At 39.3% G+C, this 25,137-nt stretch overlaps 1 protein-coding gene across 1 annotated transcript in view; it reads right to left on the bottom strand.

Moving 5' to 3' along the window:
• Positions 1 to 59: 59 nt before the first annotated feature.
• LOC124254585 overlaps positions 60 to 25,137 on the bottom strand; it is a 28,520-nt gene continuing 3,442 nt past the window's right edge. The window contains exons 2-5 of the mRNA XM_046688417.1: positions 22,590 to 22,652; positions 19,867 to 20,165; positions 16,616 to 16,720; positions 60 to 110 (exon numbers count right to left, since the gene is read on the bottom strand). Of these exons, the coding sequence (XP_046544373.1) occupies positions 60 to 110; positions 16,616 to 16,720; positions 19,867 to 20,165; positions 22,590 to 22,652 (518 nt within the window). The remainder of the gene's footprint in view (positions 111 to 16,615; positions 16,721 to 19,866; positions 20,166 to 22,589; positions 22,653 to 25,137) is intronic.

The following is a 25,137-nucleotide window of genomic DNA, read 5'->3' on the forward strand; positions in this document are numbered from 1 at the left end:
ACGAACCAATATTGTCACAATTGCTTATTATGCTGCCCAGAAACGACTGTTGAGTCCGTTTAGCACAGATATTCAGATCGCACAGTGCCACCATTGGACATGAGCGCCATCTACAAACATACGGATCATGTGATCAGTCACGTGAATCAACAGTGGCGTTCGCGAATGAGGACCAAAGTTATCTTTACTGTTACTAACGTCGATTCACAAATTTCTAGATAGGGTCATAGACATTTTTAGATTGTAGTTTTCAATTGATGTTTGCTCATGGCATTCTAGCAAGTTATTACAAAACGTGTTTGCCAACTAAGTCTGCCCGTAGTTCATATGAATAAACTCGTATTCCAGCCATGGCCTACATCGACGTCGAGCACACGTTGGTATAGTGCAAAGTCGTCTAGTTATATGCTGGACTAAGTCTGCCCGGAGACCATATAATAAATATATGTTCTCTGTTCTGCCAATTCAAATTTTATGGTATTTGCTTTCACCAATGTTGCAGTCAACACGGGGAACAGATCAAAAGGGGAAAAAATAATTTAAAAGGCCATAGATTTAAGACAAAACGGCCAAACATTTAGAAAATAGTAAGATCAGAAGAAATTCATTACATGTTGTTGCAGCTAGTAGTTCTAATTAAGGGACCGTTCATAATTTATGGCTGGGGTGGGGTGGGGGTGGGGGTGATGATGAATTTAAGGGGTCACCCATTTTGTTCTGGGGAGGTGGGGGTCTTCAATTTTGTACATAGACATGTAAAAATATGCTTAAAAATATTGGTGTTTTTTTTTTTATTGATATCGTACATGACATGCAGGGGTGTCACTTACTTTGTACATAAATTTTAGGGGGGAGGGGGGGTCATTCAAATTGTTCATGCTTCTCCATAAAATTCATCATCAACCAACCCCCCCGAAAGCTATGAATAAAAACAATCCCGAATGGGACTCAACCCCCCAAAAGTACTAGAATCTTCAGTTCTTTACTAAGAAAGTGTAATCCCAAATATAACATTTGTTACATTTGACCACTAAAATGGCATTGTGTATTTTCATCCCAGAGTGGTTAAGTGTTTATTTTATAAGTATAGTCAACCATGCAACTGTTTATTTAATGATTACAAGACGTTTTAACACTGGTGACAATTACACTGGTCAGTAATCTAGCCGAGATTGACGTTTTAATTAATTGTGATTGGTCTCTTGAGTCAGAATGGTATATAAGACGAACATAAAGTGTGTCGCTTAATTGTGACAAGACAGTTAGGAAGAACCAACATGTCCCGGAGTGTGACCGTTGTGAGAGATAGACCCATCGTAGCTGTGACACAAACTTTTTCCTTAAGTCTTTCATATGTGTGATACTTCTTAATGTTTTAATCTTATATTTTATACATTTTATGCACATATTGTCTAGTGTGTCTCATTGGCCATCTGGTGTCTGTATTTTTCTATGTCATTTTAGCGTTGCCATTTTTGACATGTACATTCACCTGACACATAAATAAACTATTTTGTCTGTCTGTCTGTCATGACCAGAGAGGAATACCTCCGTCTTTGCGAGAGCGGGAAGGAATTTCACTTTCTCTGCCATGTCTGCTCTGAGCCCGAATCTCAGTCAGGTAATTTTACAATTGGAGACTTTACAGTCGAGTGATGATGTCTGTAGTGAACATTACTGACTGACTGACTGAGTTTGGTTTTACGCCGCTTTTAGCAATATTCCAGCAACATCACGGCGGGGGACACCAGAAATGGGCTTCACACATTGTGCCCATGTAGGGATTTGAACCCGGGTCTTCGGCGTGACGAGCCAACGCTTTAACCATTAGGCTACCCCACCGCCCGTAGTGAACATTAAAGATGTATGAAACACCTGAATGTATGATGATCACACTATATATTATTACTATTATTACTACATAGTGATACAAATATAATAAAACATATAAAATATGTATTAGTTTGTATGTTCTTATTTGAATTTGATATATGTCCCTTTTGACTTAAACATATAACCCTTATATGTTGAGCCCTGATAATAAATTCAGACAGGAAGGAACTTAAGCTTCTAATGTACTGTCTTTCCCATACATATCCAAATCCCATATTGTAAAGTAATAACTTAGGTTTTGATACCCAATTTGTTTTACCATGGCTAGCATCTAACAATAATAAGTTATAACACTTTCTGGGCAGACGAGATACTGGCATATTCAACAATTTATACCAATATTTAATACAACGTTTGTAAGCATACACATAGACAGGATATCTGCCACACTCACCCAGAATGATGTGATTAGGGGTAGATATTTTAACACTAAGTAAATATTTACAAGCCAAAGTTTGAAATTTCTCGATTGGTGAACTAATATCACAATCCAACCCCCAGACTTCAGCCCTGTAGAGTAGAATTGGCAACACTTTTGAATCAAATATCCTGAAACGATGTCACCGCGAAATAATACTATAGAGGGCCTTTTTAGATTGTAGAATGGAATTATCAAAATGTTTATACCACGACACACTTTGAGAGAAAAAAGAACACCCAAATATTTATACCATGGGACACAATCTATTCTCATACCACTCAAAAACCACTTTTCATATTTAGAAAGCTTACCTCCCTTTCTAAAGACAACAAGTTTGGATTTATCTAAATTAACGGAAAAATCATACTCAATACAATACTTTTCCAAAAAATTAATAGGCTTTTGTAGGCCATAGATAGTATGGGAGAGGAGTACTGCGTCTTACAGCAGTAGAAATACTTGTGTTAGTTCTGGATGCATCTGACCCGTGAAGATCCGGGGTAGAATAGGTCTTCAGCAACCCATGCGCTTGCCATTAAAAGGCGACTATCTTGTCGTAAGAGGCGACTAACGGGATCGGGTGGTCAGTTTCGCTGACTTGGTTGACACATGTCATCGGTTCCCAATTACGCAGATCGATGCTCATGCTGTTGATCACTGGATTGTCTGGTCCAGACTCGATTATTTACAGACCGCCGCCATATAGCTGGAATATTGCTGAGTGCGGCGTAAAACTAAACTCACTCACTCACTCACTGGATGCATCTGTATACCAGGGCCCCGTTTCACAAAGCTCTCGTAGCGCTACGACTATAGTAAGTCAAAGCTACAGTATAGGAAGTACGAATACTACGAGAAAAGTTACGAGATCTTAGGCTTACGAGAGCTTTGTGAAACAGGACCCAGGATAACAAGAAGACTCAATTTCACCAGCCAAAACATATATAAATATAGAAAATAGAAAGGGGCCTAAAACACACCCTTGACGCACTCCGATATTACACTGGAACATTTCGGAAAACATATTATTTGATTTAACACAAGATTTGACACAGTCATAAATGGATCGGACACAGTTCCACATTATAGGAGACATGCCCTTCTCATTTAATACAGACCATTATTTTGCTCTATTCACCAAATCAAACGCTGGGAATTTACAGTGCCATCACGACATTTACGTTTCATACATGTACCAGCTTCACATAATTATAGCATCAGTAAATAAACCAATCGATAAATCGCCGATAAGTATTTCTTCTTTGTGACGACACTGCCTTTCCTTTGTTCAGTCTTGGCAAGCGACAGTTTGAAGGTGCCAAATATTTCTTCGGTTTTTAATGATATTGAAAGGATGTCCTTAATTTATTTTGAGTTAGGCAGTTCTTTTCGACGAGCTGATTGAGAGTTTTAACAGCTCATTATTCTCGACACAAATGCAATGATATAAACATGTTTACGTGACATATGGGGTCATATAAAATTGGTGTATTGATGCATGTATTCGCATCGTATGTTCAGAATTTGAGAAAATTGATTTTCTCGTCGGCATCCAAACTAACATTGTTTGCTTCAAATACTACGCTTTGAAACACTACACAATGATATTTAGGTAGATGTGATACTAAACTATGGATTTAAACACAATTCAAGATACATGTGTGAGGTTTAGGTTGTTTTTGACTGCTCGGACCGATCAGAGACTAAACACGTTTGATTGAGGCTATGTTGGGAATGGAGGGGGAAAATGGCTTCAATTTAACGGACCAGTTATCGTTACATGTGGCATTTTGTAACACTGCAAAGTGATATTTCGGTACATATATAGTATTACCAGAAATTATTGAGAAAGTTGTCTCGGTAAATATCTTCATACGGTGTTCGGGCCGTTGGAAGGATGTGATTATTTAAGATGTCACCATATCGTTCCTTCGTCACATTTCCAGTGAAAATACACAACAGCGTCATTCCACGTGATGATATCCCACCCCAGATGTGAAATTTCGGGCTATATTTTGGGCGTTGGTAGATAGGTTTCACGGTATCTTTTGTCGAAATTTTCACACAGTTCGGAAAAAGCCAGACAGCCCTTCCTCAGAAAAGACAACATTATCCCAATCTTGATTTTAGTGAGCCCTACTGCAAGTACACTAGTTTAATCGTATTTCTTTTTCTGCACCTTTCATCAATGGGGAGGGAATTCCACGCTTTTTCATCCAGTTTTGTCTTTGTAATTCTTGTCTAAGGGTTTTATTACACATTTGAGGACTTCCTCCATTAATCATCTCATTTCTGATATTCTCAACGCTTTTCAGTTTCCCCTTACTCACAATCTGACCAAGTCGCCGGCCTCCCCGCCCTTGTCTTGTGCTCAATCCCAACTTCTGACTGAATATTCTTCAAAGTTCTGTATACTGTAGACAGAAGAATGTCATGTCTATCAGCTAACTTTTTTGCATTAGTCAAAATCATCCAGAACCAGCTTTGTTTTCTCTTCTGCTGTCAAATCTGTCATGTCAACAAATTCGTCTGCTACACCAGGGTGTAGTAAGGTTCATTCTTAAGCCTACAAGAGTTGCCTACATTGAGTACTTTACTACATAATGCAACACCTATTTTAAATTCTATTATCAGTATTAGAAAACAGCAGGGGTTCAAATCACCGTTTGGACAATAATATATAAAATAATAATCTAGACTTTTGCAATCGTATATTGTATTCATATGTTATGATTAACACATAGAACGAAATCGGCGTAGAAATGATTGATTTTTTCAGAAAATTCTACCGCTACACTCATTACATAAAATACACAAGGGGTGACACTCGCGATGCTAAAAACCTGACAACCCGACTATTTTAACGTGCGGTTCAATAAAACTTTAGGTTTTTCACCCCAAAATTGTGTTGGACTTGTAGAACTTTAGTTCTCTAAAACCATTTGGTGGCCACGCCTTACTAATAATATTTATTTTCTCATTCGATATCCCTTCTACGGTTCCGTACATTTCTTATTATTATCAACTAAAATGATGCCGTGGCCACGCCTTATTATCGGGTGCCTACGACTTATCATCCCGTGGCCACGACTTACTATTGATATGTTAAAATATCTCATGTCCACATCGTATTATCTCATTACCCCGCCTTATTCTCTCATCCTCTCGCCTTAACTATCTCGTGGCCACGCCTTATTATCCCGTGCCCTCGACTTATTATCTCGTGGCCTCGATCTAATATCTCGTGACCACGACTTATTATCTCGTGATGTCGACTTATTATCTCGTGATGTCGACTTATTATCTCGTGGCCACGACTTACTACTGATATTTATTTTCTCATTCAATGTCCCCTCTACGGTTCAGTAGATTCCGGTATGAAAAAGAACTTCGTCAAATTAATCGAAACAAAATTTTCAAAAACAAAGAAATAAACCCCATCTGAACTATTGACAGTCCGCAAATACGTATTGCGTAGATCGATGCTCATGCTGTTGATCACTGGATTGTCAGGTCAAGACTCGATTATAGATCGCCATCATATAGCTGGAATATTGCTGAGTGCGGCGTTAAACAGCAAACCAACCAACCAACCAAAACGTCGTCCGGATTTGGCGTGCCTCCGTTATCTTAGATATGTTAGCCTAATACTACCTGAAGTAACCGTCACCTGGAAAACCAGCGAGTACATAATGCATGTTATCGTATAATAATAATAATAATAATAATAATAATAATAATAATAATAATAATAATAATAATAATAATAATAATATCTATTTATCGGATGATCCTCTAGTGATGCATGTGAAGACTCATGATGAAAGCAAGGAATTCCACAGCTATTTTAAACGTGCCAAGGTTGTTGGACAGAATCTGAGATTTGAGGTTGATTTTGTTGATGGCAATGTACTGCTGGACGGTACAGCGATGGGAGTAAACCAGGTGAAGTTCTTCACCAAGTCTGCCCAGAGTCGGTCTTTTGTGGAGAAGCTTTCTGAGAAGCCATTGCACCGTGTGTTCATGCAGTGTGTGGAACAGAATAGCAATCCCACCGACTCCTTCGCCTGGATGAAGTCGGCTGGTCTTAAATGTGAAACTGAGGGCTTCCTTTTTGCTGCTCAGGACCAGTCACTTCCCACTCGCAATCGCCTGAATGTGATTCTTAAAGAAAATATCAATATGAAATGTCGACTTTGCAATGAATTCACAGAGACTGTCCAACACCTTGTCAGTGGATGCCCTTCCTTGGCACAAACAGCATATCTTAAACGACATGATGGCATGGCTCGTTGCTTTTACTACCGTCTCCGACATGCCTGTGGCTTTGACTCCGAGGTCCATCCATGGTACGACCTAGAACATGTCCAGGGCGTCATGGAAAATGATGCTTTCAAACTTCTCTGGAATAGGCCCATATACAGCCTCAGAAGAATTCCTGCCAACAAACCTGATCTTGTCCTTTTTGATAAAGCCAATGAATTTATTTATGTCATTGAATTTTCTGTCCCTTTTGACACCAATGTGATTGGCAAGATTAAGGAAAAGCATGATAAATATGCGGACCTCGCCTTTGAAATGTCTCGCTTGCATCCCAAGTACACTGTCGTCAGGCTCCCCATTGTTCTCGGTGCCCTTGGTTTGGTACCTCCTGATCTCTTGGCGCAGATCAGGAGAGTGCCCGGGTTCTCCACCGGGAGTACAGCCCTTCTGACACTCTGGGTAATGCAGAAGGCTGCAGTGTTGGGGAGCCTTCATATTCTCCGGAAAGTTCTTGGTGGGTTCGACTAGGCAGCGTTTCCTGGGAGAAGTCCCATTCGCTGTCTGGGCTGCGTGTAGAGGGGGCAAGGGCCCTGAGCTGATGATGAGCCTTACCAGCCTGACTGTGCCAGGATCACCCGAACCCTCTCTGCTGCATACTATCTTTAATCTGTAAAACATAATAATAATAATAATAATAATAAGGGCCTGATGATGTACGCCTCTCCGTGGTGGGCCTAGATAGGGGAACTATATTCCCTGAACTAAACGTGCATCACCCAGTTAGGGCTGACCCCCCGAAGCTGGTTTTTCACTGGGTTACAGACAGCCAAAAGGAAAGTTTAGATTCACTTCCGCAGCCCAGTCAGCCTTCCTCCGGTAGTGAAACCAACCATACTGGAGATGGGACTTGCCCCAGGGGAAGGCACAGAACCCGACCAAGAATATCTTGGTCAAACCACCTTAAAACCACACTACTTGAGTGTGCGAGAGCGACAGGATGGCCTGAAAATCCACGTATCAATGGCAAGTCGCTTAAGCTGCGTTGGGACAATGCCATGCCCATGTATGCTTACCTGACGGAGCATTTCTCCGAGATCAATTCCGGCGGCTTAAAAATCTCTTGCCCCGTGAACCAGTTCAACCCACAACTGGTGCCCGTCAGGAACCTTTGCATGAACAGAATGCTCAAGTGGCAGCAGACCCAAAACTTCTAATGGACGTCCATGTCAACCTCTTTCCTCTTGCTGATGGAAACTCTTCCGGCATAGAGCCAATTGGCCCCGAAATTTCAGACCCTCACTCTTCCTCTTCTTCAGTTGCAGATCTTTCTGAAAATCCTGTGTATATTTTGTTTCATTCTATTTATGATGAAATATCTGGCATACCTTTAGAAAATCGGAGGCCTATTAAACAAACAAATGAATCTTTTCCCAAAAATGAAATTAATTTATTAAATGATATTATTTCTATGAAACTTTCATCGGACTGTTCATTACATGAAGTTAATTGTTGTGTCTATGCTGCCGCTCGAACCTTGGAGGAACTTCACACAGTTTCCAAAGAAAACACATCCAATACTAAGAAGACTACACCAAAGAAAACCGGTTTCAAGTAAAACTAACGGAAACTAGAAAATACATTTCCTGGATAGAGCTGTGCCTGAAGTTAAGATCATCAGGCAGTCCAATGTCAAAAGACAAAAGGCAATTTGGAGAAAATTAAAACTGAAATATAAAACAACGAAAGAAAAGATACTTCTCCAAATTGTCGATTCCCTTAAGACAAAAATAAAGGTTTGGACTGAAAGAAAGAAAAAATGGGAAAAGAAAAATAAATTCATCAAACAAAATAAACTGTTTAGAAACAATGAAAAGCACTTCTACAGGCAACTGAAAGCAAAGGGTGATGGTGAACATGACAAACGGCCTCCCATGGATGCCAATGAAAGGTTCTGGAAACAGTTGTGGTCTGTACCCGGCAACTGTAACCTTGAGGCACCATGGGTCCGTTATTATGACCATGCAATGCATGAGAAGTTAACTAGGTCGTTTGTCTGTTACATCTCACCAGATTGCCTGAAAAGTGTTATAAAAAAGTCCAAATCAAATACAGCTCCAGGGCCTGATGGCATTCGAAATCGGTATTGGAAACTGTTCCCCTGTGTCCAAACACCATTACTACACTGTTTCAATTCTCTTGTGGACACAGGAGATGTTCCTCCATGGTTCTGCAAAGGTCGCACAATACTTCTCCCCAAGAAAGGAGACTTGACTGATCCCAAAACTTCCGCCCTATCACATGTTTGAATACACAATACAAAATATTCACAGGGTGTTTGACAAACCTCGTGTCATCTTACTGCTCTTCCAATGATATCATTTACAGAGAGCAGAAGGGAGCAAGAAAGGGATGTTGGGGTGCAAGGATCAACTTCTTGTACAGAAAATGATTTTGGAAGAGGCTAAAACATATCACCGCAGAACCTCTCCATGTGCTGGATTGACTACAAAAAGGCATACGACTCTGTCCCTCACGAATGGATTCTGAAGTCTCTTCATTGTATTGACCTCCCTCAGCGACTAATTACTTGATTTACTCAAGTCTTTAATGAGTTGCTGGTCGACTCAACTTGAGATGTACTCGCAAGGGCAGGTGCAGACTTCGGAATCTATTCCAATCAGAAGGGAATATTTCAGGGGATTCCTTTAGTCCTTTGCTTTTGTTTGTCTTTAAATCCTTTGAGCTTTCTGCTCAATAAAGAGGAGGGTTACCATCCCGGACCTCCTCAGCACAGATCCCCAACACCTCTTACTCATCTCCTTTACATGGATGATATCGAGCTCCTTGCCAAAGGAGATACCAATTTGAAAGAGCAGGTTCTCCTTGTCGAGTCCTTTTCGAATGATATTGGCATGACATTTGGACTCGACAAATGTAATACTCTTCATTTGAAACGTGGCAAGGTAACTAATGATGGATCGGTCAAGTTACAAGGGGGAGGAGTTATTGAGCATCTTGTGGAAGATCAGGCCTACACCTATCTTGGAATGCAAGTTCGAGATAAGATCCAGAATGCCCAGATTCAAGACAAACTTCGGGCCGAGTACAAATCTCGTTTAAAGAAAATCTGGAGCTCAGAGCTAAATGCTCGAAACAAGGTCAAAGCCACGAATACTTTTGCTGTGCCAGTCCTCTCCTATTCCTTTGGAGTAGTTGATTGGACAAAACAAGACATCCAGAGTCTTGACCGTCTGACCAGAAGGATCATGTCTGATAACAGAGCCCACCACCCTCGTTCCTCTCTTAATCGTTTATACATGCCAATCAATTCTGGAGGTCGGGGTTTGATTAATGTGGAGGCTCTTCATGACAGAATTTTATTGTGTACTTTTGCACATATTTATTTATCGGATGATCCTCTAGTGATGCATGTGAAGACTCATGATGAAAGCAAGGAATTCCACAGCTATTTTAAGCGTGCCAAGGTTGTTGGACAGAATCTGAAATTTGAGGTTGACTTTGCTGATGGCAATGTACTGCTGGACGGTACAGCGATGGGAGTAAACCAGGTAAAGTCCTTCACCAAGTCTGCCCAGAGTCGGTCTTTGTGGAGAAGCTTTCTGAGAAGCCATTGCATCGTGTGTACATGCAGTGTGTGGAACAGAATAGCAATCCCTCCGACTCCTTCGCCTGGATGAAGTCGGCTGGTCTTAAATGTGAAACTGAGGGCTTCCTTTTTGCTGCTCAGGACCAGTCACTTCCCACTCGCAATCGCCTGAATGTGATTCTTAAAGAAAATATCAATATGAAATGTCGACTTTGCAATGAATTCACAGAGACTGTCCAACACCTTGTCAGTGGATGCCCTTCCTTGGCACAAACAGCATATCTTAAACGACATGATGGCATGGCTCGCTGCTTTTACTACCGTCTCCGACATGCCTGTGGCTTTGACTCCGAGGTCCATCCATGGTACGACCCTGAACATGTCCAGGGCGTCATGGAAAATGATGCTTTCAAACTTCTCTGGAATAGGCCCATATACAGCCTCAGAAGAATTCCTGCCAACAAACCTGATCTTGTCCTTTTTGATAAAGCCAATGAATTTATTTATATCATTGAATTTTCTGTCCCTTTTGACACCAATGTGATTGACAAGATCAAGGAAAAGCATGATAAATATGCGGACCTCGCCTTTGAAATGTCTCGCTTGCATCCCAAGTACACTGTCGTCAGGCTCCCCATTGTTCTCGGTGCCCTTGGTTTGGTACCTCCTGATCTCTTGGCGCAGATCAGGAGAGTGCCTGGGTTCTCCACCGGGAGTACAGCCCTTCTGACACTCTGGGTAATGCAGAAGGCTGCAGTGTTGGGGAGCCTTCATATTCTCCGGAAAGTTCTTGGTGGGTTCGACTAGGCAGCGTTTCCTGGGAGAAGTCCCATTCGCTGTCAGGGCTGCGTGTAGAGGGGGCAAGGGCCCTGAGCTGATGATGAGCCTTACCAGCCTGACTGTGCCAGGATCACCCGAACCCTCTCTGCTGCATACTATCTTTAATCTGTAAAACATAATAATAATAATAATAATAATAATAATAATAATAATATGTGTGTGGGCCTGATGATGTACGCCTCTCCGTGGTGGGCCTAGATAGGGGAATTATATTCCCTGAACCAAACGTACATCACCCAGTTAGGGCTGACCCCCCGAAGCTGGTTTTTCACTGGGTTACTAACAGCCAAGAAGAGTATAGTCTTTCACTTCCGCAGCCCAGTCAGCCTTCCTCCGGTAGTCAAACCAACCTTACTGGAGATGGGACTTGCCCCAGGGGAAGGCACAGAACCCGACCAAGAATATCTTGGTCAAACCATCTAAAATCCACACTCCTAGAGTGTGCGAAAGCGACAGGATGGCCTGATAATCCACGAATAAATGGCAAGTCGCTTAAGCTGCATTGGGACAATGCCATGCCCATGTATGCTTACCTGACGGAGCAAAATCTTCGAGATCAATTCCGGCGGCTTAAAAATCTCTTGCCCCGTGAGCCAGTTCAACCCACAACTGGTGCCCGTCAGAAACCTTTGCATGAACAGAATGCTCAAGTGGCAGCAGACCCGAAACTTCTAATGGACGTCCGTGTCAACCTCTTTCCTCTTGCTGATGGAAACTCTTCCGACAAAGAGCTAATTGGCCCTGAAATTTCAGACCCTCACTCTTCCTCTTCTTCAGTTGCAGATCTTTCCGAAACCCTGTCTATATTTTGTTTCATTCTATTTATGATGAAATATCTGGCATACCTTTAGAAAATCGGAGGCCAATTAAACAAACAAATGAATCTTTTCCCAAAACTGAAATCAATTTATTAAATGATATTATTTCTATGAAACTTTCATCGGACTGTTCATTACATGAAGTTAATTGTTGTGTCTATGCTGCCGCTCGAACCTTGGAGGAAATTCACACAGTTTCCAAAGAAAAAACATCTAATACTAAGAACAATACACCAAAGAAAAACCGGTTTCAAGTAAAACTAACGGAAACTAGAAAATACATTTCCTGGATAGAACTGTGCCTGAAGTTAAGATCATCAGGGAGTCCAATGTCAAAACGGCAAAAGACAATTTGGAGAAAATTAAAAATACAATACAAGACAACAAAAGAAAAGGTACTTCTCCAAATTGTCGATTCTCTTAAGGCCAAAATAAAGGTTTGGACTGAAAGAAAGAAAAATGGGAAAAGAAAAATAAATTCATCAAACAAAATAAACTTTTTAGAACCAATGAAAAACACTTCTACAGGCAACTGAAAACAAAAGGTGACGGTGAACATGACAAACGGCCTCCAATGGATGCCAATGAAAGGTTCTGGAAACAGTTGTGGTCTGTACCCGGCAACTGTAACCTTGAGGCACCATGGGTCCGTGATTATGACCATGCAATGCATGAGAAGGTAACTAGGGCGTTTGTCTGTTACATCTCACCAGATTGCCTGAAAAGTGTTATAAAAAAGTCCAAATCAAATACAGCTCAGGGCCTGATGGCATTCGAAACCGGTATTGGAAACTGTTCCCTGTGTCCAAACACCATTACTTCACTGTTTCAATACTCTCGTGGACACAGGTGATGTTCCTCCATGGTTCTGCAAAGGTCGCACAATACTTCTCCCCAAAAAAGGAGACTTGACTGATCCCAAAAACTTCCGCCCTATCACATGTTTGAATACACAATACAAAAATATTCACAGGGTGTTTGACAAACCTCGTGTCATCTTACTGCTCTTCCAATGATATCATTTACAGAGAGCAGAAGGGAGCAAGAAAGGGATGTTGGGGGTGCAAGGATCAACTTCTTGTACAGAAAATGATTTTGGAAAAGGCTAAAACTTATCACCGCAACCTCTCCATGTGCTGGATTGACTACAAAAAAGCATACGACTCTGTCCCTCACGAATGGATTCTGAAGTCTCTTCATTGTATTGACCTCCCTGAGCGACTACTTGATTTACTCAAGTCTTTGATGAGTTGCTGGTCGACTCAACTTGAGATGTACTCGCAAGGGCAGGTGCAGACTTCGGAATCTATTCCAATCAGAAGGGGAATATTTCAGGGGGATTCCTTTAGTCCTTTGCTTTTTTGTCTTTCTCTAAATCCTTTGAGCTTTCTGCTCAATAAAGAGGAGGGTTACCATCCCGGACCTCCTCAGCACAGATCCCCAACACCTGTTACTCATCTCCTTTACATGGATGACATCGAACTCCTTGCCAAAGGAGATTCCAATTTGAAAGAGCAGGTTCTCCTTGTCGAGTCCTTTTCTAATGATATTGGCATGACATTTGGACTCGACAAATGTAATACTCTTCATTTGAAACGTGGCAAGGTAACTAATGATGGATCGGTCAGGTTACAAGGGGGAGGAGTTATTGAGCATCTTGTGGAAGATCAGGCCTACACCTATCTTGGAATGCAAGTTCGAGACAAGCTCCAGAATGCCCAGATTCAAGAAAAACTTCGGGCCGGTAGTATAAATCTCGTTTAAAGAAAATCTGGAGCTCAGAGCTAAATGCTCGTAACAAGGTCAAAGCCACCAATACTTTTGCTGTGCCAGTCCTCTCCTATTCCTTTGGAGTAGTTGATTGGACAAAACAAGACATCCAGAGTCTTGACCGTCTGACCAGAAGAATCATGTCTGATAACAGAGCCCACCACCCTCGTTCCTCTCTTAACCGTTTATACATGCCAATCAATTCTGGAGGTCGGGGTTTGATTAATGTGGAGGCTCTTCATGACAGAATTTTATTGTGTACTTTTGCACATATTTATTTATCGGATGATCCTCTGGTGATGCATGTGAAGACTCATGATGAAAGCAAGGAATTCCACAGCTATTTTAAGCGTGCCAAGGTTGTTGGACAGAATCTGAAATTTGAGGTTGATTTTGTTGATGGCGATGTACTGCTGGACGGTACAGCGATGGGAGTAAACCAGGTGAAGTCCTTTACCAAGTCTGCCCAGAGTCGGTCTTTTGTGGAGAAGCTTTCTGAGAAGCCATTGCATCGTGTGTACATGCAGTGTGTGGAACAGAATAGCCATCCCACCGACTCCTTCGCCTGGATGAAGTCGGCTGGTCTTAAATGTGAAACTGAGGGCTTCCTTTTTGCTGCTCAGGACCAGTCACTTCCCACTCGTAATCGCCTAAATGTGATTCTTAAAGAGAATATTAACATGAAATGTCGACTTTGCAATGAATTTACAGAGACTGTCCAACACCTTGTCAGTGGATGCCCTTCCTTGGCACAAACAGCATATCTTAAACGACATGATGGCATGGCTCGTTGCTTTTACTACCGTCTCCGACATGCCTGTGGCTTTGACTCCCGAGGTCCATCCATGGTACGACCCTGAACATGTCCAGGGCGTCATGGAAAATGATGCTTTCAAACTTCTGTGGAATAGGCCAATATACAGCCTCAGAAGAATTCCAGCTAACAAACCTGATCTTGTCCTTTTTTGATAAAGCCAATGAATTTATTTATATCATTGAATTTTCTGTCCCTTTTGACACCAATGTGATTGGCAAGATTAAGGAAAAGCATGATAAATATGCGGACCTCGCCTTTGAAATGTCTCGCTTGCATCCCAAGTACACTGTCGTCAGGCTCCCCATTGTTCTCGGTGCCCTTGGTTTGGTACCTCCTGATCTCTTGGCGCAGATCAGGAGAGTGCCTGGGTTCTCCACCGGGAGTACAGCCCTTCTGACACTCTGGGTAATGCAGAAGGCTGCAGTGTTGGGGAGCCTTCATATTCTCCGGAAAGTTCTTGGTGGGTTCGACTAGGCAGCGTTTCCTGGGAGAAGTCCCATTCGCTGTCTGGGCTGTGTGTAGAGGGGGCAAGGGCCCTGAGCTGATGATGAGCCTTACCAGCCTGACTGTGCCAGGATCACCCGAACCCTCTCTGCTGCATACAATTTTTAATCTGTAAAACATAATATGTGTATTTATAATGCGCTGAATTCCACACATAAGGCATGTTCACAGCTCTACATATTTACAAATATTTACAAAGCAAAGGTTATGCTAGAACGAGGGTGAAAGTTTTGGAAAGTTAAGTTATAGATTGTAATATTTTCTGAAAAGATGGGTTTTCAGGGAACTTTTAAATGAGTCAATGGAGGGAGACATTTTGAGTTCAGTCGGGAGTTGATTCCACAACTGTGGAGCACCATAGCTGAAGGAGTGAAACCCGAATGCCCGGAGTTTCTGTGCGGGAATGGTGAGAAGGTGTCTATCTGCCGATCTTAACATTCTGGAAGGATTGTGCTTGGTGACTAACTCAACAAGGTAGTCTGGAGCCGTAAGATGGTAACACTGGTAGGCAAGACTCAGGACCTTGAATTCAAGGTCGTTGACCTCCAGAACAGCTTGACATACCATGACGCATGAGCACTACGCACTACAAATACAGCTACGAACGAATACTAAAAGTACTTTTTTAAAGCTGAACTAGTCTTTGTATGACGTTTGTCAACACACAAACATTCTGGAATCCATGTTAAAACAGGACCCACATTTTTGCAACCATTCATTGACATAACAGGCAACTAAACGGACATTGTACTCCAGGTTTCATCGCATCACGTGGCTATGGGGTAGCCTAGTTGTAAAAGCGTATACTATGCTCGTCACGCCGAAGGCCCGGGTTCGATTCCCCACATGGGCACTATGTGTGAAGCCCATTTCTAGTGTCCCCCGTCGTGATATTGCTGGAATATTGCTAAAAGCGGCGTAAAACTATACGCAGTCCATCGCATCACGTGCCCCGTGACGCTGCTCGTAATATCAATCACCTTTTTGTTTCTGTCCGTTGGCTACAGACCGCAGTATGAACATGTAGTATGCTGATTGTTGTGTTACAAAACAAACAACTAAACATAAAGCAACCACTACATCAGCCAATTACTTTAATTACACATAGGACCCGTGAAGGTCCGGTTAGAATGAATCTTCAGTAACCCATGCTTGTCGTAAGAGGCGACTAACGGGATCGGGTGGTCAGGCTCGCTGGCTTGGTTGACACAATGTCATCGGTTCTCAATTGCGCAGATCGATGTTCATGCTGTTGATCCCTGGATTGTCTGGTCCAGACACGATTATTTACAGACCGCCGCAATATAGCTGGAATATCACTGAGTGCGGCGTAAAACTAACCTGTTGTATGTTAATTACATCATTACTGCTTCCAAACATACCGCTTCACTCACTCAGTATCCCTGATAACACCAAACACTTACATTTTGTCATCTGAAAACAAATACACTGCACGTTCACTTCCCCGTTCATTTCAGCGTCGGTATGTTTACAGGTAACATAACACTACACTGAAAACACGTGTTTATCTCCGTCCTACAGTGTATATGCACTGACAAGTTCCAGCATGAATCTTTAGAAACACGGACAATATATATGTTCTGGGATTTATTCACTAAATATAACATTTTCTCCCGAAAAAACACTGACATGTAAAAGTACGGAAACAGAAAGCAGCACACCTGTATAATAATCGGTTTCCATGTGTAGCATTTAAGATCCCGCAAGCTTGAAGGCATGAACTCCAACGGAAAACTCCGAACTTCACAACGACAATGTTTCTCCATCTGTGAATAAAAGCGACAAAGCCATTTCCATAATCGTCAGTAATCGTAGTTAAAGGTGCAGTCCGTTGTACTATGCCGCCCACATTATAAGGATCTGTTTATGGTGTATCACAACTTGCTCCACGCATCACAAACACATGCAAAGTCAGGCCAGGTGAGCCATTGTAAAACGTGCATCAAGGTATATACTGTAATTGTCCGTCTTGACGGGGTCTTCACATCCTTTCATATAGTGTTAAGACCCCGTCAAGGACAGTATGTACCTTGATGCCCGTTTTAAGCGTTACAAGCTCCTGTGATTGTACCTAGCAAATATATATGCATACTGATAATTATCTTATGTGTGAATGCATTATCTTGTGTATGTTACAATTTGATAATGATTCCTGTTCATTATCCAACTGTATATTATGTTCATTATGTTATTGTATTATGTTCATTATGAAATTGTATTATATACTTATTTTGTTTATGTTCATGATCTAATTGTATTAGGTTCATTAGGTAATTGTTTTGTATTGCATTCATTATGTAATTATATTATGTTCATTATCTAATTGTTTTGTATTATGTTCATTATGTAATTCGTTATATTCATTACATACTTATTTTGTATTATGTTCATGATCTAATTGTACTAGGTTTCATTAGGTAATTTATTATTTTCATTATATACTTCTTTTGTAATATGTTCACGATAGAATTGTATTATGTTCATTTTGCAATTGTTTTGTATCATGTTCATTATGTAGTTATAGTATATTCATTATGCAATTCTATTATATTCATTATGCAATTATTTTCTATTATTTTCATTATGTTATTGCATTATGATCATTATGTCATTGTATTATGTTAATTATGTAATTGTTTTATGCTCATTATGTCAGTGTATTATGTTCATCATTGTTTTATGTTCATTATGTCATTGTTTTATGTTCATTATGTTCATCATTGTTTTATGTTCATTATGTCATTGTATTATGTTCATTATGTCTCTGTATTATGTTCATTATGTCAATGAATTATGTTCATTATGTCAATGAATTATGTTCATTATGTCATTGTATTATGTTCATTATGTCATTGTATTATGTTCATTATGTCATTGACTTATGTTCATTATGTCATTCTTTTATGTTCATTATGTCATTGTATTATGTTCATTATGTCATTGTTTATGTTCATTATGTCATTGAATTATGTTCATTATGTCATTGTTTAATGTTCAGTATGTCATTGTATTATATTCATTATGGCATTGTATTATGTTCATTATGTCATTGTATAATGTTCATTATGTCATTGTATTATGTTCATTATGTCATTTTATTATGTTCATTATGTCCTTTTATTATGTTCATTATGTCATTGTATTATGTTCATTATCTCATTGAATTATGTTCATTATGTCATTGTTTTGTGTTTATTATGTCATTGTATTAAATTCATTATGTCATTGTTTTGTGTTCATTATGTCATTGTATAATGTTCATTATGTCATTGTATAATGCTCATTATGTCATTGTATTATGTTCATTATGTCATTGTTTAATATGTCATTGTATTATGTTCATTATGTCATTGTATTATGTTCATTATGTCATTGTATTATGTTCATTATGTCATTGTTTTGTGTTCATTATGTCATTTTATTATGTTCATTATGTCATTTTATTATGTTCATTATGTCATTGTATTATGTTCATTATGTCATTGAATTATGCTCATTATGTCATTGTTTTGTGTTTATTATGTCATTGTATTAAATTCATTATGTCATTGTATAATGTTCATTATGTCATTGTATTATGTTCATTATGTCATTTTATTATGTTCATTATGTCATTTTATTATGTTCATTATGTCATTGTATAATGTTTAATATGTTATTGTATTATGTTCATTATGTCATTGTTTAATATGTCATTGTATTATGTTCATTATGTCATTGTATTATGTTCATTATGTCATTGTATTATGTTCATTATGTCATTGTTTTGCATTCATTATGTCATTGAATTATGTTCATTATGTCATTGAATTATGTTCATTATGTCATTGTTTAATGTTTAATATGTCATTGTATTATGTTCATTATGTCATTGTTTTATGTTCATTATGTCATTGTATTATGTTCATTATGTCATTGTTTTATGTTCATTATGTCATTGTATTATGTTCATTATGTCATTGTTTTATGTTCATTATGTCATTGAATTATGTTCATTATGTCATTGTTTTATGTTCATTATGTCATTGTATAATGTTCATTATGTCATTGTTTTATGTTCATTATGTCATTGTATAATGTTCATTATGTCATTGTATAATGTTCATTATGTCATTGTATTATGTTCATTATGTCATTTTATTATGTTCATTATGTCATTTTATTATGTTCATTATGTCATTGTATAATGTTTAATATGTCATTGTATTATGTTCATTATGTCATTGTTTAATATGTCATTGTATTATGTTCATTATGTCATTGTTTTATGCTCATTATGTCATTGTATTATGTTCATTATGTCATTGTTTTATGTTCATTATGTCATTGTATTATGTTCATTATGTCATTGTATTATGTTCATTATGTCATTGTTTTATGTTCATTATGTCATTGTATTATGTTCATTATGTCATTGTTTTATGTTCATTATGTCATTGTATTATGTTCATTATGTCATTGTTTTATGTTCATTATGTCATTGTTTTATGCTCATTATGGCATTGTTTTATGTTCATAATGTCATTGAATTATGTTCATTATGTCATTGTTTAATGTTTAATATGTCATTGTATTATGTTCATTATGTCATTGTTTTATGTTCATTATGTCATTGTATTATGTTCATTATGTCATTGTTTTATGCTCATTATGTCAGTGTATTATGTTCATCATTGTTTTATGTTCATTATGTCATTGTATTATGTCCATTATGTCACTGTTTTATGTCATTGTTTTATGTTCATTATGTTATTGTACAATGTATCATGTTCATTATGTCATTGTTTTATGTTCATTATGTCATTGTATTATGTTCATTATGTCATTGTATTATGTTCATTATGTCATTGTTTTATGTTCATTATGTCATTGTATTATGTTCATTATGTCATTGTTTTGTATCATGTTTCACCTGCTTTCGTTCAGATGCCGTCAGTCCCAGATCATAGAGCACAAATGTGTAGTTATTAATCAGAGGGAAGACATTCCTGTGGAGGTTCCGGATCAGGGCCTGGGACTCGTAGAAGTGGTTGCTGGATGTTGCTGTGACAAACATTGTTCTTTTGCCGGTAGGGGGCTCTGGGAACCGTCTCATTAATATGTCCAGATCCTGTAGATTCCGTTCCGACATGGTGGACAGGACACTTCTCAGGTTCTCTTCCAGTGTTGTGGACTGTCGTGCCGGGCAGTCATTTCGAACACATGCCTTCCCTGCAAGGAGTGAATTTTATTCTCGGTCATTTTTAAAATTTACATACAAGTACAAACGCCATGGTGTTGGCAGTGAGAATAGTTAAAGTATAACTTGACTGACCTGGGAATGATTCCTTTTCACATGTTTTCACTTGATTGTTCCTCCATTGTCCCGCACGTTGTAAATCTGTTTGATCATGGAAGTATACTTTTAAGTACAATCAGATGACATTTTGCCTAAAAAACTTGAACTTGCAGTGACCATATGGTGATGTTATGAGTTATTTGAATGAAATGAACCAATCATTGGTCGTCACGTACTGCCTAATCTTTGACAGTTGGGCGGTGGAGTAGCCTAGTGGTAGCGTTCGCTCGTCACGCCGAAGACCCGGTTTCGAATCCCCTCATGGGTACAATGTCTGGTGTCCCCCGCCGTAATATTCCTGGAATGATGCTAAAGGCGGCGTAAAACCACACTCACTCACTTGCGCGATAGAATGTCCACCTTTGCGGGTTTTTTTCACATTCATAAAGTTAATCAAATTTCGTTTGCAGTTCTCATTGAAAGGGAAGCGTAACCGATGGGCATGTGTTATTTCCGTGTTAGGTCACCTCGGAAAACATATTGTTGCCAACAACCAGAGGTGTTGTCAATATATCTATAAATAGGAAGATTTATTTCATTAATGATTTGACGGTTTAGTTATTTTCGTTGAGTTTGTCATCCGCAACCATAGGAGTGAGTGAGTTTAGTTTTACGCCGTTTTATGCAATATTGCAACTCAGCAATATCACGGCGGGGGACAGCAGGAGTGGGTTTCTCAAATTGTAGCCATGTGGGGAATCGAACCCGGGTCTTCGGTCTGACGAGCGAACGCTTTAACCATTAGGCTACCCCACCGCCCTCACAACCACTCTTAGAAGCTAACGTGTACATACCTTTAGTTTTATTTGCGTACCCTTCAAGTATAGCGGTAAAGCGCAGACTCTCAACCCGAGCTGAAATGTGCAGGTATCACACAATGATGCTCCACATGTCAGTAGATAATGTTCTGATAATCAATTATACAGTGTCGTTAAGTCTGATATGTCAAAAAGTGCGAGTTGATTGTTCATGTATACTAATGGAAATAAGTAACTGTGCGTAACATAAAATTGCATTAAAAAAAGTTCTTTGAAAAGTTAAAAATTTAACCCTACATAAAAAGTTCTGCATGAAATCTGATGCATGCTATTTGACACCTAAAGTTCACACACCTGATATTGAAAATTGAAGAACGGTTGATTAAAACACGTTAATTTCAACCTAAACTGCCCGTACGTCATGTCACGGCTTACAGAAATTCAGCGTCTACGCGCCGTGGCTATACAGGAGACTGGATTGGCCCAAAATAAAGTGGTCAGCCATTTTGGTGACCATCTGATCTCTATGGAGACGTTTTCAACATAATGGGAACAAGAGAGATTTGTCTTGGAACGGCCGTTCTGCCTCATGGACAGTTGGCTTCCTCCTATTGCCGCTATTTTATTACCACTACCCACTGTTGTTGTTAATCTCGTTGATGCATACCTACATGTTGGTTTACTTAATCCCTGTTGATGTTTATAAATCCGTTCTGTGCTGCAGTACTTCACACTTGATCGCCAACGGTATAAGAATCTATACCGAAACGTCGCATCATATATAATACAGAAGTGCTTATCCATAAAGCCTGTTACTTTCTTGCCGCTCTACTGGTTCTGGTATACCACACTACTGATTGTGGTGTACCGCTCTACTGCTTGTAGTGTACCGCTCTACTGGTTCTGGTGTACCATTCTACTCATTGGGGCGTACCACACTACTGATTGTGGCGTACCACTCTACTGATTGTGGTGTATCACTGTACTGATTGTGGTGTACCACTCTACTGATTGTAGTGTACGACTGTACTGATTGTGGTGTACTGCTCTTCTGATTGTGGTGTATCACTGTACTGATTGTGGTGTACCACTCTACTGATTGTAGTGTACCGCTCTACTGATTGTGGTGTATCACTGTACTGACTGTGGTGTACGACTGTACTGATTGTAGTGTACCGCTCTACTGATTGTGGTGTATCACTCTACTGATTGTGGTGTATCACTGTACTGACTGTGGTGTACGACTGTACTGATTGTAGTGTACCACTCTACTGCCTGTGGTGTATCACTCTACTGATTGTGGTGTATCACTGTACTGACTGTGGTGTACGACTGTACTGATTGTGGTGTACCACTCTACTGATTGTGGTATATCACTGTACTGATAGTGGTGTACCACTTCACTAATTGTGCCGTACCCCCAACTGCTTGTGCTGTAACACTCTACTGCTGGTGGTCTACCCATCCATTGCTTGTGCTGTACTGCCTACTGCTTGTGGTGTATCAAGAAATTGTTATTTAATATTAGATGCTACTTACATTCATATGAAGCTTTGCCCACCAAACCAATGATCAAGGAAATGAGCACCAAGATGGCAACACCTGGAACCACATAAACTGTACTCTAAACATTCAAGTTTGACTGATTGAATAAAGATCATATTATGAACCAACCTTCTTTTTAACGAAAAAGTGAAATAGAAAAAAAAGATAAACATCCTATTCACCCACATTTGATAATACCATTGGAATATCATAATGTATACTTGAAAAACTTCATAGAAAATGGTTAAATGTTCATTGCAACACAAGAAACTAGAATGGTTGCAGTTAAAATGGTTGGGTCTCCAATTCGTAAACACCAGTAGTTGTCTAGAAGACAGACCCCTAAAATGGTGAAAATGTGGTGCAGTTCTGGCGACCAAACGGGATGTGACTTTTCATAATCAGGAATGATTGAGCTTGGATTTAAAGCTACCGTGCGTGGCTACCGCCCTTTTAAAGTGCAACATGTCATGTCAGTTATGGCAATATTTTAACAGATAACTGGATGGTTTAATTTAAAAACTCTGGTTTGGATTGACCGATTTTCATCAAAATAGTAGTTTTGGAATGCTGAGATCATGATTTGAAATTGTGGACAATAATATTACACATGTGCTCATCGCATAAAAATTGGTATGGTCAAAGGTCAATTTTAATAGAAAGGGCATTTGATGAGAAAATATGAGTTGAACTGTACAAATCAAAGGTAATTGTTTCCAAAATTATGTTTTCTAATTCAGTTATATCATTTGAAGATCATATATTCTTTTGGTTGGCACTGTATCCATGAAAAAAACATGGAAACAAAAGTTGGTACTTTGTATCGAGATCAGCAAAATGTTATATAATGTCTGTTCAACAGTAACAGCACCATGCTTTACATAGTCAACGATACCAAATATGTCGATGATGCTGTTGGACTATCATTAAAATCACACAGCATAACAGAAAGCTCTTAAATGTAAGATTCTATTATTCCAGATGTTTTTCCTTGCTCATCAAAGAATGATGAGCCAGTCATGTCATCATAACGCAAGCAACATTTCCTTCATATCAATTTGTGTCTATTGTTCCTAATAGTCATAGTGTATTCCCAGTTGACATGTTAGTCAATGTCAACAATGTCAAGATCACGGTGAACATGTTTCAAGTCCCCATCTACATGCTGAAGTACACAACAGGTTCAACCTCTTGCAGCTACACCTTCCTGTACATTGCCTTTTACATGCACAGTTATGAAGAAGAAGAAAGTCCACGGAAACGATTTAGTCCTAACTTATTTGCAACTTTATCAATTTTATAAGTTTAAAGTAATTTTACCAAAATTATGTTTTTATAATTCAGCTATAATATCATTTGAAGATCATACATACCTTTGGTTGGCACTGCATGCAACTAAAACAACTACTCAGCTGATGACAGAAGGATATATGTCTCAATATTGTTTATAATTGTGTCACTTCACGCTCCAGCTGCACTGCCATGCCGTGAAACCCTTAAAGCTGATGGATAATAATATGACTTTGGTTTTCTTGATTTATTTTACACCAGCAATTCTATCAATTCAGTACCAATCAGTTCAAATATTGCTATGAAGAATTGGTCTTACGATTGAAGTCTTTGGAGAAGTGTCATGATTTTACTTCTGATATAACAGTACCCTAATGATGTACGACAATTTGGGCTTTATATTTGTCAAAACATGGAAGTGCAGCTCAAAGTATCACATATTCTACCCTTCAGCTCTGGCTGTCCTTTTCTGCACTCCTCCTCGACTGTGTCAATATTTTAACGAGAGGGTATAGGTATATTTGTCCAAGAGACACCAGATTAAGCAAACATGGAAGTAACACATACGAAATATGCAATAGTATTAAGTATCCAGGGTCGGTGGGGTGGCCCAGTGGTTAAAGAATTCACTCTTCACGCCGAAGACCGAGGTTTGATTCCCCACATGGGTGCAGTGTGTGAAGCCCATTTCTGGTGTCCCCCGCCGTGATATTGCTGGAATATTGCTAAAAGCGGCGGCCTAACACCATACTCACTCACTCACTGACTAGTAAATGCCCCCTCAAAAGTACGGTTTAAAGCCAACATTTTTCTATATTCATGATGACGTTAAGAGAATCTGTACGAAGACCAGTGGCGTTCTCGTACAGAATCTATTTCAGAGAAAGTGTATGTATTTTGACATGCATGACAATTATCACAGGAATATTTAAAGAAATGTCCGGAGTCATGACCCGTACCTCCGTCCCTTGAAGCTCAAGTCACCCCTGACCTTTTAACTTTGATTTCTGACCTTTGACATTAACCTTTGTATACACGTTCGTCAGTTCATAAAGTACATGTGTGGACCACACCTTAGATATTCTTAACGTATTTGATATGTTGATAAAATTACCGGTTTATCTGCAATTTAGAAAATGTCATAATCCTTCATGAGTTTTATATCCTTCGTCATCGCAGCACGACACGGACATAAGAAAGTTCTGATTGTTCGACTGCAAAAAGATGTACAAACATACATATTTTTTTTAAA

Source organism: Haliotis rubra, unplaced genomic scaffold, assembly GCF_003918875.1.
Source record: "Haliotis rubra isolate DU_JTF1 unplaced genomic scaffold, ASM391887v1 Scf577, whole genome shotgun sequence".
Classification (NCBI taxonomy): Eukaryota; Metazoa; Mollusca; class Gastropoda; order Lepetellida; family Haliotidae; genus Haliotis; species Haliotis rubra.